General features: G+C 39.3%; 3 protein-coding genes across 3 annotated transcripts in view; all 3 read left to right on the top strand.

Annotated features, from left to right (window-relative positions):
• The window catches only part of LOC307236154 (protocadherin gamma-C5-like), a gene marked incomplete at its 5' end in the record, with an annotated part of 315,288 nt that overhangs the window by 41,056 nt on the left and 261,578 nt on the right, over positions 1-12,654 (top strand). The window lies entirely within an intron of this gene.
• LOC307235529 (protocadherin gamma-A12-like) lies at positions 1,536-3,857 on the top strand (the record flags this gene model as incomplete). The annotated part of the gene is made up of 1 exon (XM_080007653.1): positions 1,536-3,857. Exon 1 carries the CDS (start codon positions 1,551-1,553, stop codon positions 3,855-3,857), a length of 2,307 nt encoding a protein of 768 aa, XP_079863779.1. The 5' UTR covers positions 1,536-1,550.
• The window catches only part of LOC307235520 (uncharacterized protein), a gene marked incomplete at its 3' end in the record, with an annotated part of 89,054 nt that continues 82,139 nt past the window's right edge, over positions 5,740-12,654 (top strand). The window contains exons 1-2 of the mRNA XM_080007645.1: positions 5,740-8,057; positions 8,707-8,935. Of these exons, the coding sequence (XP_079863771.1) occupies positions 5,755-8,057; positions 8,707-8,935 (2,532 nt within the window). The 5' untranslated portion in view covers positions 5,740-5,754. The remainder of the gene's footprint in view (positions 8,058-8,706; positions 8,936-12,654) is intronic.

Genomic DNA, 12,654 nt, shown 5'->3' with positions numbered 1-12,654 from the left:
AAGCGCATGTGAATTCACCAGGACGGGAATTACACAGAGAAGCGACTCATATCATTGTCGACGGCGACACACTACGTTTTAAAAATTGTTCATGTTATTGAATGAATTACAAGCAAGTCATATATTTAAAAAAAAAAACTCTTGGGAGATGCTTTTGTTCTGTGGCTTTGAAACGCTGATACAACAAAGCTCTTTTTGAAACAGAATCAATTCATTTGAATTATTATATACGCACTCAGTAGTTTAACATGGATGTCATCCTGAGTACTTGTTGATTCCAAACCCAAATAAGTATGGGAATGTGAAAGTCACATCTGAGTTAAGATGCATCATGATACATTGATTATTTACTCCTTAGATGTGCTACAAACATACGTCTAGGATATGTATGACTCTAACCAGTGAATAGAGGTAACTGTAAAGCACATGTCAAAGCCCCATAGTTATTTGACCTCTTGATTATTAGTTCCAAAAAGGAAATGGAATACAGTAGAAAAGAGACTTTCTCACCACAGGATTAACCTCACTTTACTGGGACACAGAAGAGATTTCTCTCTGATTGATCCGGAGTTTTTGGCAAATATTTCAAGGTTGTACTACTTGTAGCCGTGAAAAAATAGATTTGGAGGAATCAGGATGAACTACATCATTTAACGAATTCAATAAAGCCTATTTTTCTAAATAATCTTTTTACAGTGTGTCTGCGTGTTTGAGTGCGAGCCTTGCATCATTTATGTTTCAAGTACTACGCCAAGCAGCGGTTTCACATTTTCGAGTGAAGTAACATAGCCGTAACTTTATTGTATATTATGTTTTTTTACAGGTCGTGTGTTATATCTATAAATAACATTTTTAAATAAAATTATAAGTGTAATATAGTATGTTCACCTTACATTTCAATGTCAAGCATTGAGTATATTTGTAGAACTGTCCATGGTGCTGGAGTTTCATTTTTAACTCAGAATAAATCAGTTCCCACATTATCGTTGCACTGAAAATGTGCGTTTTAAATTGGTATAATTCTGGTTATAGCATTGTATAATGCATACAAATGAATACAGCATTTTATCTATCTATCTGTCTTTCTGTCTATCTATCTATATATGACACTATTAAGTCAATAAATATATATAAATGGAAGAATGGAATGGAACATGCACTTTCATCTGGTAGATTGGCCTCTCTCAGAGTGTGTTATATCCCATTTTAACTCACGGTGTCACTATACACCAGCAGTGGATTGAACTGCTCTTTCTTCTAGTCTATTACACCACCCACAGAAGAGACGGAGCACGGAGCTGGGGAGTCGCGTACAATTCTGTCGAAAACAGGCATTGAAGACGGAGGTTGTTGCAGGTTCTTCATTGATTTCACCTCATTGTGGTGTTTTCGAGGAAAATTATACAAGAGACACACACAACTGTATTCGGTTGTTTATGGGATTTTCTATGAAGATGGAATACAATCAGCTGGGTCATCTCGGCTTTGTCGTGTTGTTCGCTTTTCTGCGCTCCGCATACGGCGACTTGAGCTATTCTGTTCCCGAGGAGATGAAACGCGGATCTGTTATTGGAAATATCGCCAAGGACCTGGGACTCGAGGTGGGAGCACTGTCTGCCCGAAAGGCTCGTATCGAAACGGGGAAGAACGACAGGAGGTTCTGTGATATCAGCCTTCTGACCGGGGAGTTCACGGTTGTGGAGAGAATGGACAGAGAGGAGCTGTGCGGGGAAAAACCTTCGTGTGTTCTGAAATTCGAGATGCTTTTCGAAAATCCTTTGGAGTTGCATCGTATATCGCTACAGATTCAAGACATAAACGACAATCCTCCCAGTTTCCCGAAGGAGAAAATCAAGCTTGAAATCCGGGAGTCCGCCGACAAAGGAGCTCGGTATCGTGTGATTGCAGCCCACGATTCAGACATCGGCCAGAATGCGGTTCAACGATATACTCTTCAGCGCAACAGCAACTTCGTTTTGAATACGCAGACGACAAGTGCGGGTAGTAAATATGGTGAATTGGTTTTGGAAAAGGAGTTGGACAGGGAGGAGCAGCGGGAAATGACGCTGTTGCTCACGGCTCTGGATGGAGGTTCTCCTCAGAGATCAGGGACTTTACTTATCGACGTCATTGTGCTGGATGCGAATGATAACGCCCCAGTGTTCAGCCAGGCCGTCTATGAAGCCAGTCTGCCGGAAAACGCAGCTTTGGAAAGCCGAGTATTAACAGTGAGCGCAACGGACGCAGACGATGGTGTCAATGGAGAAGTAACATATGAATTTAATAAAATGTCCGATAAGTCACGGAAGCTGTTTTCACTTGATGAAAAAACCGGGGAGATAATTACAGCAGGGGACATAGACTACGAGGAGGGTTCTAAATATGAAATGTTTGTCGAGGCCAAAGATGGATATGGTCTCTCTTCAGATGCAAAAGTCATTATATTTATAACTGATGTTAATGACAACGCCCCAGTCATATCGTTAAAATCTTTGACCAATCCAGTGCCCGAGAATGTGTCACCTGGTACAGAGGTGGGCATCATTAACGTACAGGACGGAGATTCGGAGAAAAACAGCCAAGTCCGCTGTTCCATTCATCAAAATGTTCCTTTCAAATTAATCCCTTCAATCAAAAATTATTACTCTTTGGTGACCACGGACAACCTAGACCGTGAACTAGTTTCTGATTATAATATTACAATCACTGCTACTGACGAGGGCTCTCCACCTCTGTCTTCCTTGAAAACTGTCCATCTCTCTGTAGCTGATGTCAATGACAATCCACCTGTATTTGAGGAACAGTCCTACAGTGCATATGTGACTGAAAATAACAAACCTGGTCACACTTTATGTTCTGTTACTGCTGTAGACAGAGACTGGAGACAGAACGGGACAGTGATTTATTCACTCACACCAGGTGAAGTGAACGGTGCTCCAGTGTCTTCTTATGTATCTGTTCATGGAGACACTGGAGTGATCCAAAGTGTGAGGTCGTTTGATTATGAACAGTTCAGGAGTTTTACAGTGATGATCATGGCCAGAGACAATGGTTCTCCTCCTCTCAGCAGCAACGTGACAGTCAGTGTTTTCATAACGGATGTAAATGACAACTCCCCTCAGATACTGTACCCTGCCCCAGAGGGAAACTCCTTCATGACTGAGCTGGTCCCCAAAGCTGCAGAAGGAGGCTCTCTGGTTTCCAAGGTGATAGCAGTGGACTCCGATTCTGGACAGAACGCCTGGCTGTCCTATCATATCATTAAATCCACTGATGCAGGACTTTTCACTGTTGGTCTCCACAGTGGAGAGATCAGGACACAGAGAGACATTTCTGAATCTGACAACATGAAACAGAATCTTATCGTAGCTGTAAAGGATAATGGACAGCCCTCCCTCTCTGCCACCTGTGCCTTGTTCCTACTGATCTCTGACAACTTGGCTGAGGTTCCTGAACTGAAAGATATGGCTTATGAAGATAACGGTTCAAAACTGACTTCCTATCTTATTATCGCGTTGGTATCTGTCTCCACTTTTTTTCTGACTTTCATCATTATCATTCTGGGATTAAGGTTTTGTCGCAGGAGAAAGCCAAGACTGTTTTTTGATGGAGCGGTCGCTCTCCCCAGCTCCTATCTCCCTCCAAACTATGCAGATGTCGATGGTACTGGAACTTTACGCAGCACATATAATTATGATGCATACTTAACAACTGGATCTAGAACAAGTGACTTCAAGTTCGTCAGGTCTTACAATGACAACACGCTGCCTGCAGACCAGACTCTGAGAAAAACTCCAACTGATTTTGATGAAGCATTTGGAGATCTCGATGTTTCCCCAGAGGTAGGCACGACATAGATGTAGGCTCAGTGTCTCATCTTTCACTCATGTAAAGTAATCAGCATTGTATTTTGTTTTTGCTATCTCCGTGTGCTGTTTACCATCAGAGTTGATAGTGATATTTCTTTGTCATTTTGTTATTCTTTACTAATATTCTTACTGTCATTCTCATATTCTGTATTCAGCAGCCTACATTCCACAGAGATGATATGGATTAAGATTAAGATATGTTACAGCAGAAACAGACATCCATATGTTTTCTGTAGTAGACTTTCTGCAGTGAGTATCGGTAAAGGATGCAGGCAGATCTTTTCAAAAGCGGACAAATGTAATACCTGCATAAAAATCTAACATATTTCTTAAATAATTGCTTTTCATTATATTTGGTGTGGCAGAGATCTGGCTTTGGTTTAAAAACAATTGTGTTCCAAATTTGCAATACATTTTTAGTTGTACCCCTTATCTACACTATATTGTTTAGCATGGGCATGTGATATTTCCTTAATTAATTATAGCAGTGGTTTACATGTTGAAAGAAATAGTTCATGAGATGTTCCAAACCAAGAATATTTTTCAAGGCATCTAGTCTTCATTCATTAGTTCATACTGCATGTGTGATTTGGGAAATGAAGTGCCCTTGTTGAGTAAAATTCTTTGTATTTGTTCAAAATCTTTGTATTTCCTCTTTGATAGTATGTATTATTGTAATGTCAATCAAAGATTTGATGAACAAAAACTACAATATTAGGTTGAATATTACGGTGAAACATGGCTGTCATTTCATAGGATGGTTCTTCATGGTAATACACTCTTGGCTTTTAATTGTCTTTTGATATTACTCTGTAGAGACTTAACATTTTATTGTCCAAATTATTCAGATTGCAAGTTAAGGTAAGGACTTAGTGACACTGGAATCATTGGAGTAATGAATGAAAAAGCATTCATCTGAGATGGTTGTAATTCAATGAGATGCGTCTTAAACATATTCTATGCATTTGAAGGGACAATTCACTAAAACAAGATAGAGTGAGAGAGAAAGAGAGAGAGAGAGAGAGAGAGGGAGAAAGTGACAGTTGGAAGAGATAGATATTGGGAGAGAGAGAGAGAGAAATGTGATGTTAATTCATTGAAAGTTTCATTCTTAAAAGTATTTATTTGTTACCTTTATTCTGAGTTATATCAGACAAAATTACCATTTTTAAAACATTATATTTATAGGTTTGTATAATGATTGAATTCATAAATATTTCCCCTTTATATATTTTTTTTTAAATACATATTTGACAAGAATACAACTCGTGTTCATCACTGATTTTGAATTTGATTTTCAGAGTGAAATCTATCAAAGCCTTGGTGACAAATAATCTCTTGAACTTGAACTTGTCTGCGATGTCTCAGACCATTGTCCTGATTTTTCTCTGACACAGTTACCTCTATTTGCAAAACAGTTGTGTATTTTAAATCGAATTAATTTCAAAGACCAGCTGATATTGCTCATAAGTAAAACGCATAAACTCTAAGGCCATTTTTATTTTATCTTAAGACGAAAAGGCTATTATGGGATGGAACGTGAAAAAATTAAATTAATCACTTCCTCCTTCTGAATGTGTTGTATTTCTTTTAGACTCATGGTGTCACTATACACCAATATACGATTTATATCCCCTCCACCCTCTGTATCGAGTATCTGTTTCACAAATAGAGAACAAGCCCAAAACGTCGGAATGAGTCGGGATTTTTTCGATCATATCGTGTTGCCTTATTTATTGGAATAACTCGACAAGATCATCACATCCACTATCGAGCTGTTGTACTGAAGATGGCTTTCAGGATGCTCAATCTGCGCGGCTTTGTCTTTTTCTTTGCTTTGTTGCGTGTCGCATATGGCGACCTGAGCTATTCTATCCCCGAGGAGATGAAACGCGGATCCGTTATTGGAAATATAGCCAAGGATCTGGGACTTGAGGTGGGCAAACTATCTGCTCGGAATGCTCGTATTGAAACCGAGGACAACGACAGAAGGTACTGTGACATCAACCTTCGGAGCGGAGAGCTGACTGTAGCGGAGAGAATAGACAGAGAGGAGCTTTGTGGAGAAAAACCTTCGTGTGTTCTTAAATTTGAGCTGCTGCTGGAAGGGCCCTTAGAATTACATCGTATATCAATACAGATCCAGGACATAAACGACAATGCACCAAGTTTCCCGACGGATATAATTAAGCTGGAAATTAGAGAATCCGCTGTCAAAGGAGCTCGGTATCGTGTAAATGCAGCTCATGATGCAGATATAGGCCAGAATGATGTTCAGAGTTACACAATCCAACGAAATGAACACTTCGTTTTAAATATCCAAACCACAAGTGCTGGTAGTAAATATGGCGAGTTGGTTTTGGATAAGGAGTTAGACAGGGAGGAGCAGCAGGAAATTAAATTATTGCTCTCTGCTCTGGATGGAGGTTCTCCTCAGAAATCAGGGACTGTAGTGATCCAAGTCACTGTGCTGGATGCGAATGATAACGCCCCAGTGTTCAGTCAATCTGTCTATGAAGCCAGTCTGCCTGAAAACTCTCCACTGAAAACCACAGTAATAACTGTACGCGCCACGGACGCAGACGAGGGTGTCAATGGAGAAGTTACATACGAACTAAGCAGATTGTCTGATAAGTCAAGGAAATTATTTTCACTTGATCGACAGACTGGAGAGATATCTGTGACAGGGGAAGTAGACTTTGAAGAGGAAACCAAATATGAAATGTTTGTTGAGGCCAAAGATGGATATGGTCTCTCTTCAGATGCAAAATTGGTTATCACTATAACTGATGTTAATGACAACTCCCCAATAATATTGTTAAAATCTTTGACCAATCCAGTACCAGAGAATGTGTCACCTGGGACAGAGGTGGGCATCATTAACGTCCAAGACAGAGATTCTGAGAAAAATCGACAAGTGCGCTGCTTTATCCAGCAAAATGTTCCTTTTAAATTGATTCCTTCAATCAAAAACTATTATTCATTGGTCACCATGGACCAGCTAGACCGTGAATTAGTTTCTGATTACAACATCACAATAACTGCTACTGATGAGGGCTCTCCACCTCTGTCATCCTTGAAAACTGTCCATCTCTCTTTAGCTGATGTCAATGACAATCCACCTGTATTTGAGGAACAGTCCTACAGTGCATACGTGACTGAAAATAACAAACCTGGTCACACTTTATGTTCTGTTACTGCTGTAGACAGAGACTGGAGACAGAACGGGACAGTGATTTATTCACTCACACCAGGTGAAGTGAACGGTGCTCCAGTGTCTTCTTATATATCTGTTCATGGAGACACTGGAGTGATCCAAAGTGTGAGGTCGTTTGATTATGAACAGTTCAGGAGCTTTACAGTGATGATCATGGCCAGAGACAATGGTTCTCCTCCTCTCAGCAGCAACGTGACGGTCAGTGTTTTCATAACAGATGTAAATGACAACTCCCCTCAGATACTGTACCCTGCCCCAGAGGGAAACTCCTTCATGACTGAGCTGGTCCCCAAAGCTGCACAAGGAGGCTCTCTGGTTTCCAAGGTGATTGCAGTGGACTCAGATTCTGGACAGAACGCCTGGCTGTCCTATCATATCATTAAATCCACTGATGCAGGACTTTTCACTGTTGGTCTCCACAGTGGAGAGATCAGGACACAGAGAGACATTTCTGAATCTGACAACATGAAACAGAATCTTATCGTAGCTGTAAAGGATAATGGACAGCCCTCCCTCTCTGCCACCTGTGCCTTGTTCCTACTGATCTCTGACAACTTGGCTGAGGTTCCTGAACTGAAAGATATGGCTTATGAAGACAATGGTTCAAAACTGACTTCCTATCTTATTATCGCGTTGGTATCCGTCTCTACTTTTTTTCTGACTTTCATTATCATCATTCTGGGATTAAGGTTTTGTCGCAGGAGTAAGCCAAGACTGTTTTTTGATGGAGCGGTCGCTCTCCCCAGCTCCTATCTCCCTCCAAACTACGCAGATGTTGATGGTACGGGAACTTTACGCAGCACATATAATTATGATGCATATTTAACAACTGGATCTAGAACAAGTGACTTCAAGTTCGTCAGGTCTTACAATGACAACACGCTGCCTGCAGACCAGACTCTGAGAAAAACACCAACTGATTTTGAGGAAGCATTTGGAGATCTTGATGTGTCCCCAGAGGTATGTACCCTGTAGTTGAGGAACTATTGTTTATCTAATTAAGCATCTAATAATTTTAGTAATTACCTTCAAGTTTAAACAACATTTCCAAAAACAAAGCAACAACAAAGCATACAAATCAACATAATTTTGTAAACCCCATCAAATTTGAAACTGGGACTTCTTTGTAGTGCTTGCATTTATGTTTTCTAATTTTGTTCCACTTTACAAAATCCTTGGTTTAAATAACAGCCCTGTTCCTTTCTACGCTCATTAAGATTTGGTTAGAGGTAGTACATCAGTGCTTGACTGCTTTGTGATTTGTGTTCAGTCTTTGTTTAAACTACAAAAACCGTAGATTACAACATGTTAAACAACATTTCCCTTTTTGTCGTCAGCCTTTCTGCTTGTTTTTTTCTCTTGTTTGTACCAAATTCTGGACTTGTGTGCGCGCGTGCGTGTGCGTGTTGTTCACAAGTCATTCCTTGCATGTCCAAGTCAAGTCTCAAGTCTTTGAGAGTCAAGTTTCAAGTTGTTGGTCACAAGTTCCAAGTCATGTCTCCTATGGTGTGAAGAGTGTCTGTGGGGGTCTCCTCCCACAGGTAAGGGTTTAGGGAGGGAGGCCAGCAGGCCACAATTATAGATATCTCTATATATCGGAGGAGTCTTATAATAATGCAGGAGGAATGGCGTTCCTCTGCTCACGGGCCTCTGCGCCGATCTCCTCTGTAAGACAAACAAAACATGGAAGAAAAACTCCCCGCCTCGAGTCGGACCAATCCGCGCCTTGCGGGCGCTGAATTGGCCGATTCGAGGCAGCTTGGTGGCCGCGGGAAAAGGGAACCTGCTGTCGTCCGCTGCGGTGCTTGACCACGCCCCTCTGTCCGCCACAGTGTTCTGTCTGCTGCATGTCAGGTGTTGTAAGACTACTACAGAGCTATTTCTAAGGAATTCACAGTATGTATATATCATCCCACATGTATCTAATAGCATATCCGAGTTGATGAGTTATTCAAAATAATGTATAGATAATGAGTGTATGGTATGAAGCTTTAAATCATATTATACATTATAATACAAGGAAAAACACAATGCCAGCTTTACTTTTAATTCAGAATTGTATTGGTCCTTGTAACATCAACATACAGTATAAGCCAAGTGTGCAAGAAAACGATTATTACTTCAAACTTGTTCTTTTACTTTTCTAGATGATTGTTCCCTTAATCCAATTTGTCAATAACAAAATATCTCTCACATAAAAATAATTCGAACAATACGTCTATACAATATAATAGATGATAATAGAAGTCATTGAATGGAATGAATGGAATGACTTTTTTATTGAAAAAAAAAACCCCAGAGCAAATCGATCGAAAGACAAGGAAAGAAAACACAGGCCAATATATCCCTCATTATATAACACAAATTACTTAAAGTCTCGACGGTGTACGAATATATGGCCGGTTTTTGTAGCACTATCTCTTGGGGTTTTTGTGTTTGTTTTCTGAATCATTTTCACTGATCGGACTCGGATAAATCTCCTGCTCCTCCTCGCCTTTGTCTGCAAAAAATAAATTCCAACGCTGGTGTAGGATGTCTCCAATCTCCATCTCCACTTGGCCTTTAGACATTTCTTTGCAACCATCAGGCAGAAAACAAACTGGCAAAACATACGTTACGTTGGTTGTCGCCCAGCGTTAACGCGAGCCAAAAGCTGCACGTGACTTTGAGGCTTCGTCTAGCTGTCCAGAATCTCTCCTCTGATTGGTGGACTGTTGTTGAAGATCATCAAACTTCCGATTGGCTGGGTGTGACATCACTCATTGTGACATCATAGCCACGTGGTTGGCCAAAAGTGAGGACTATCCAATAAGATAAAAAACGCATGTGATTTCACCAGTAAGTGATTTATACAGAGGAGCGACTCAGATCGTTGTCGGCGGCGACACACTAGGTTTTAAAGAATGTTCATGTTATGAAATTAATTACAAGCGAGTAATATATGTTTTCTTTGCAGATGTAAACCTGAAATCATTTTGGATCCAGGGAAGCTGCTTTTGATAATGGAACACTTGACTTCTGGGGACCTAACTTTAAACATCCCTCATTATTTAACGAGGAGGGAAGAATATCAACAAAACACTCATTAAAACTTACATATGCAGTATGAATCCTAGAGGGCAGATTGTGCAAAATTGCTTAAAACACACACACACACACACACACACACTTACACACGCACACACTGGAATGCTTTAATATAGAATTCTCTTGACATTCAAGTATTTCTCAGAGCCGAACAAAACAGAGTATTACTGTTCTAAAACTGTAGTATTTGAATTAATTCTCTGTCTCTTTACCAAATAAAAGTATTTAATATAAATACGAATTATTGGCATTCCTCTTTGATAAAATGTTATTCCATGATTAGGCATTTTGGAATAATTTTATCTTGCCTTCATGCAGTAACATAGCAAATATTCAAAACATTTTGTGTCTTTGTCCATGCCAAGGTTTAAGTTTAGTTTCATTGATTAAAATGTAGAATCACCATCTCCTATTAATCTCAAGAGTAGTATGCAGATCAACGATACAATCAGGTTGAACTTTAGTTGAAGGCATTAGTGTTTTGGTCTTCATGACAATATAAATTGACAATGTTAAAGTTAAATTGTTATAAACTTTTTTCGTGGATGGACTAATCATTACAGAGGAATTCAGAGACAAATACTTTAGGTTAATAAAGTATTTAATCTTGTACAAGAGGAGCAGTTTCAGTGTATCAACACAACAGAGTGCCACAGAGAAAGTGCTCAATTCTCACTGGAGATCTGAGTTTTTTATGCAGTTTTCTAGGAGTGGCGAAGCTGACGAGTCGTTGAGATGTCGGTCAGCAGATGTCGCGACACCTCCGCATGGGTCCTGCTGATGAAACAGTTTCGCTAATGGGGCAGTTCCGTTGAGACAGGTCGTCTGGTGAAGTTCGCTTATCTGTTGGTCGAGACATGTTGCCTTTCTCCTCTTCACATTATGGCACAGAAAGTGACTAGTTCATGTCTTTTTTAGGACATGAACTCTATTTAGCCTTTAAAAGAAAAGAAAAGAACACATACCTTGTACCAAAGTTCATGTAAAAAGTACAGCAAAACATATACATATAAAATTCTTATAACAGACAAGTTTATTTTTCATGCGTACATTTCCTAAACCCATCTGTAGTATTCTTAATGGATGGTACACAGCGTCTTTCCGACTAGATATGCTGTATTTTGTTATTTCACACTGCACATGCTTCACCCATATGTGGATAGCAGATGAGTCTAAATTTTTGTATTTGCATCACCACTGTACTAGCATGTATTGCTATTAACGGCGATCTGTAATGGCTGTCTCATCACTTGCCTTCTTTTATCTGCACTTGCTTTTGTATTTTGTTTTTATAGACACTATATTTAGTCAAATGATGTGACGACTTATCCTAAAATGACTTGATCAAGTTCTATCAGATTTTACTATGGCTGACTTGACTTTCCTGTTGAATGACATGTGTCATTATCTGAATTAGAAATGTTTAAAAAAAAAACTCGGGAAATGCTTTGTAGCTTTGAATCTCTGATACAGCAACGTTCTTGTTGAAAAATAATCAATTAATTTCAATGGTTATGTAAGTTCTCGGTAGTTTGACATGGATGTCATCTTGAGTACCTGTTGATTCCAAACCCGAGTAAGCATGGGAATGTGAAAGTCACATCTGAGTTAAAATGCACCATGATGCATTGATTCCTAACCCTGTAGATGTGCTCCAAACATATATCTGGGATATTTTGATTCTACCCAGTGAATAGATGTAATTGTGAAGCACATGTAAGAGCCCCAAAGTTATTTGAGCTCTTGTTTATTAGTTCCCAAAAGTAAATGGAATACAGTAGAAAGGAGACTTTCTCACAACAGGATTAATATCACTTCACTAAGAGACAGAAGAGATTGTTCTCTAAGTGATCCGGAGGCTTGGGAAAATATTTCAACGTTGTACTATTCGTAGCAGTGGATAAATACATGTGGAGAAATCCGGGTAAACTATATCCTTTACCTATTTTTAATGAAGCATATTTTTCTAAATAATCTTTTCACATCGTGTGTGTGTTTGTGTGCGAGCCTTGCATAATTTTTGTTTCCCGTATTACTTAAAGCAGTGATTTTACGTTTTTGAGTAAAGTGACATAGCCGTAACTGTACTGCAGTTATATCTATAAATAACATTTTTAAATAAAATGTTAAGTATAATGTAATATATTCACCTTACGTTTCAGTGTCGGGTATATTTGTAGAGCTGTCCATGGGACTGAAGTTGGCTTTTCAGCTCAGAATAAATCAGTTCCCACATTATCTTGGCACTGAAAATGTGCGTTTTAAATTAGTATAATTCTGGTAATAGATTGGATAATATATACAAATGAAAACAACATTTTATCTATCTATATGTCTTTCTGTCTATCTATCTATATGTGAGACTTGTGACAATAATATATTTAAAAAGAAGAAAGGAATGTAACATGCCCTTTCATCTGGTAGATTGGCCTCTCTCAGAGTGTGTTATATCCTATATTAACTCACGGTGTCACTATACAC

Source organism: Zeus faber, assembly GCF_960531495.2.
Source record: "Zeus faber genome assembly, chromosome: 10".
NCBI classification, from domain to species: Eukaryota; Metazoa; Chordata; class Actinopteri; order Zeiformes; family Zeidae; genus Zeus; species Zeus faber.
Note: the sequence above shows the minus strand (reverse complement) of the source record. Positions and strands in the feature narration are given on the sequence as shown.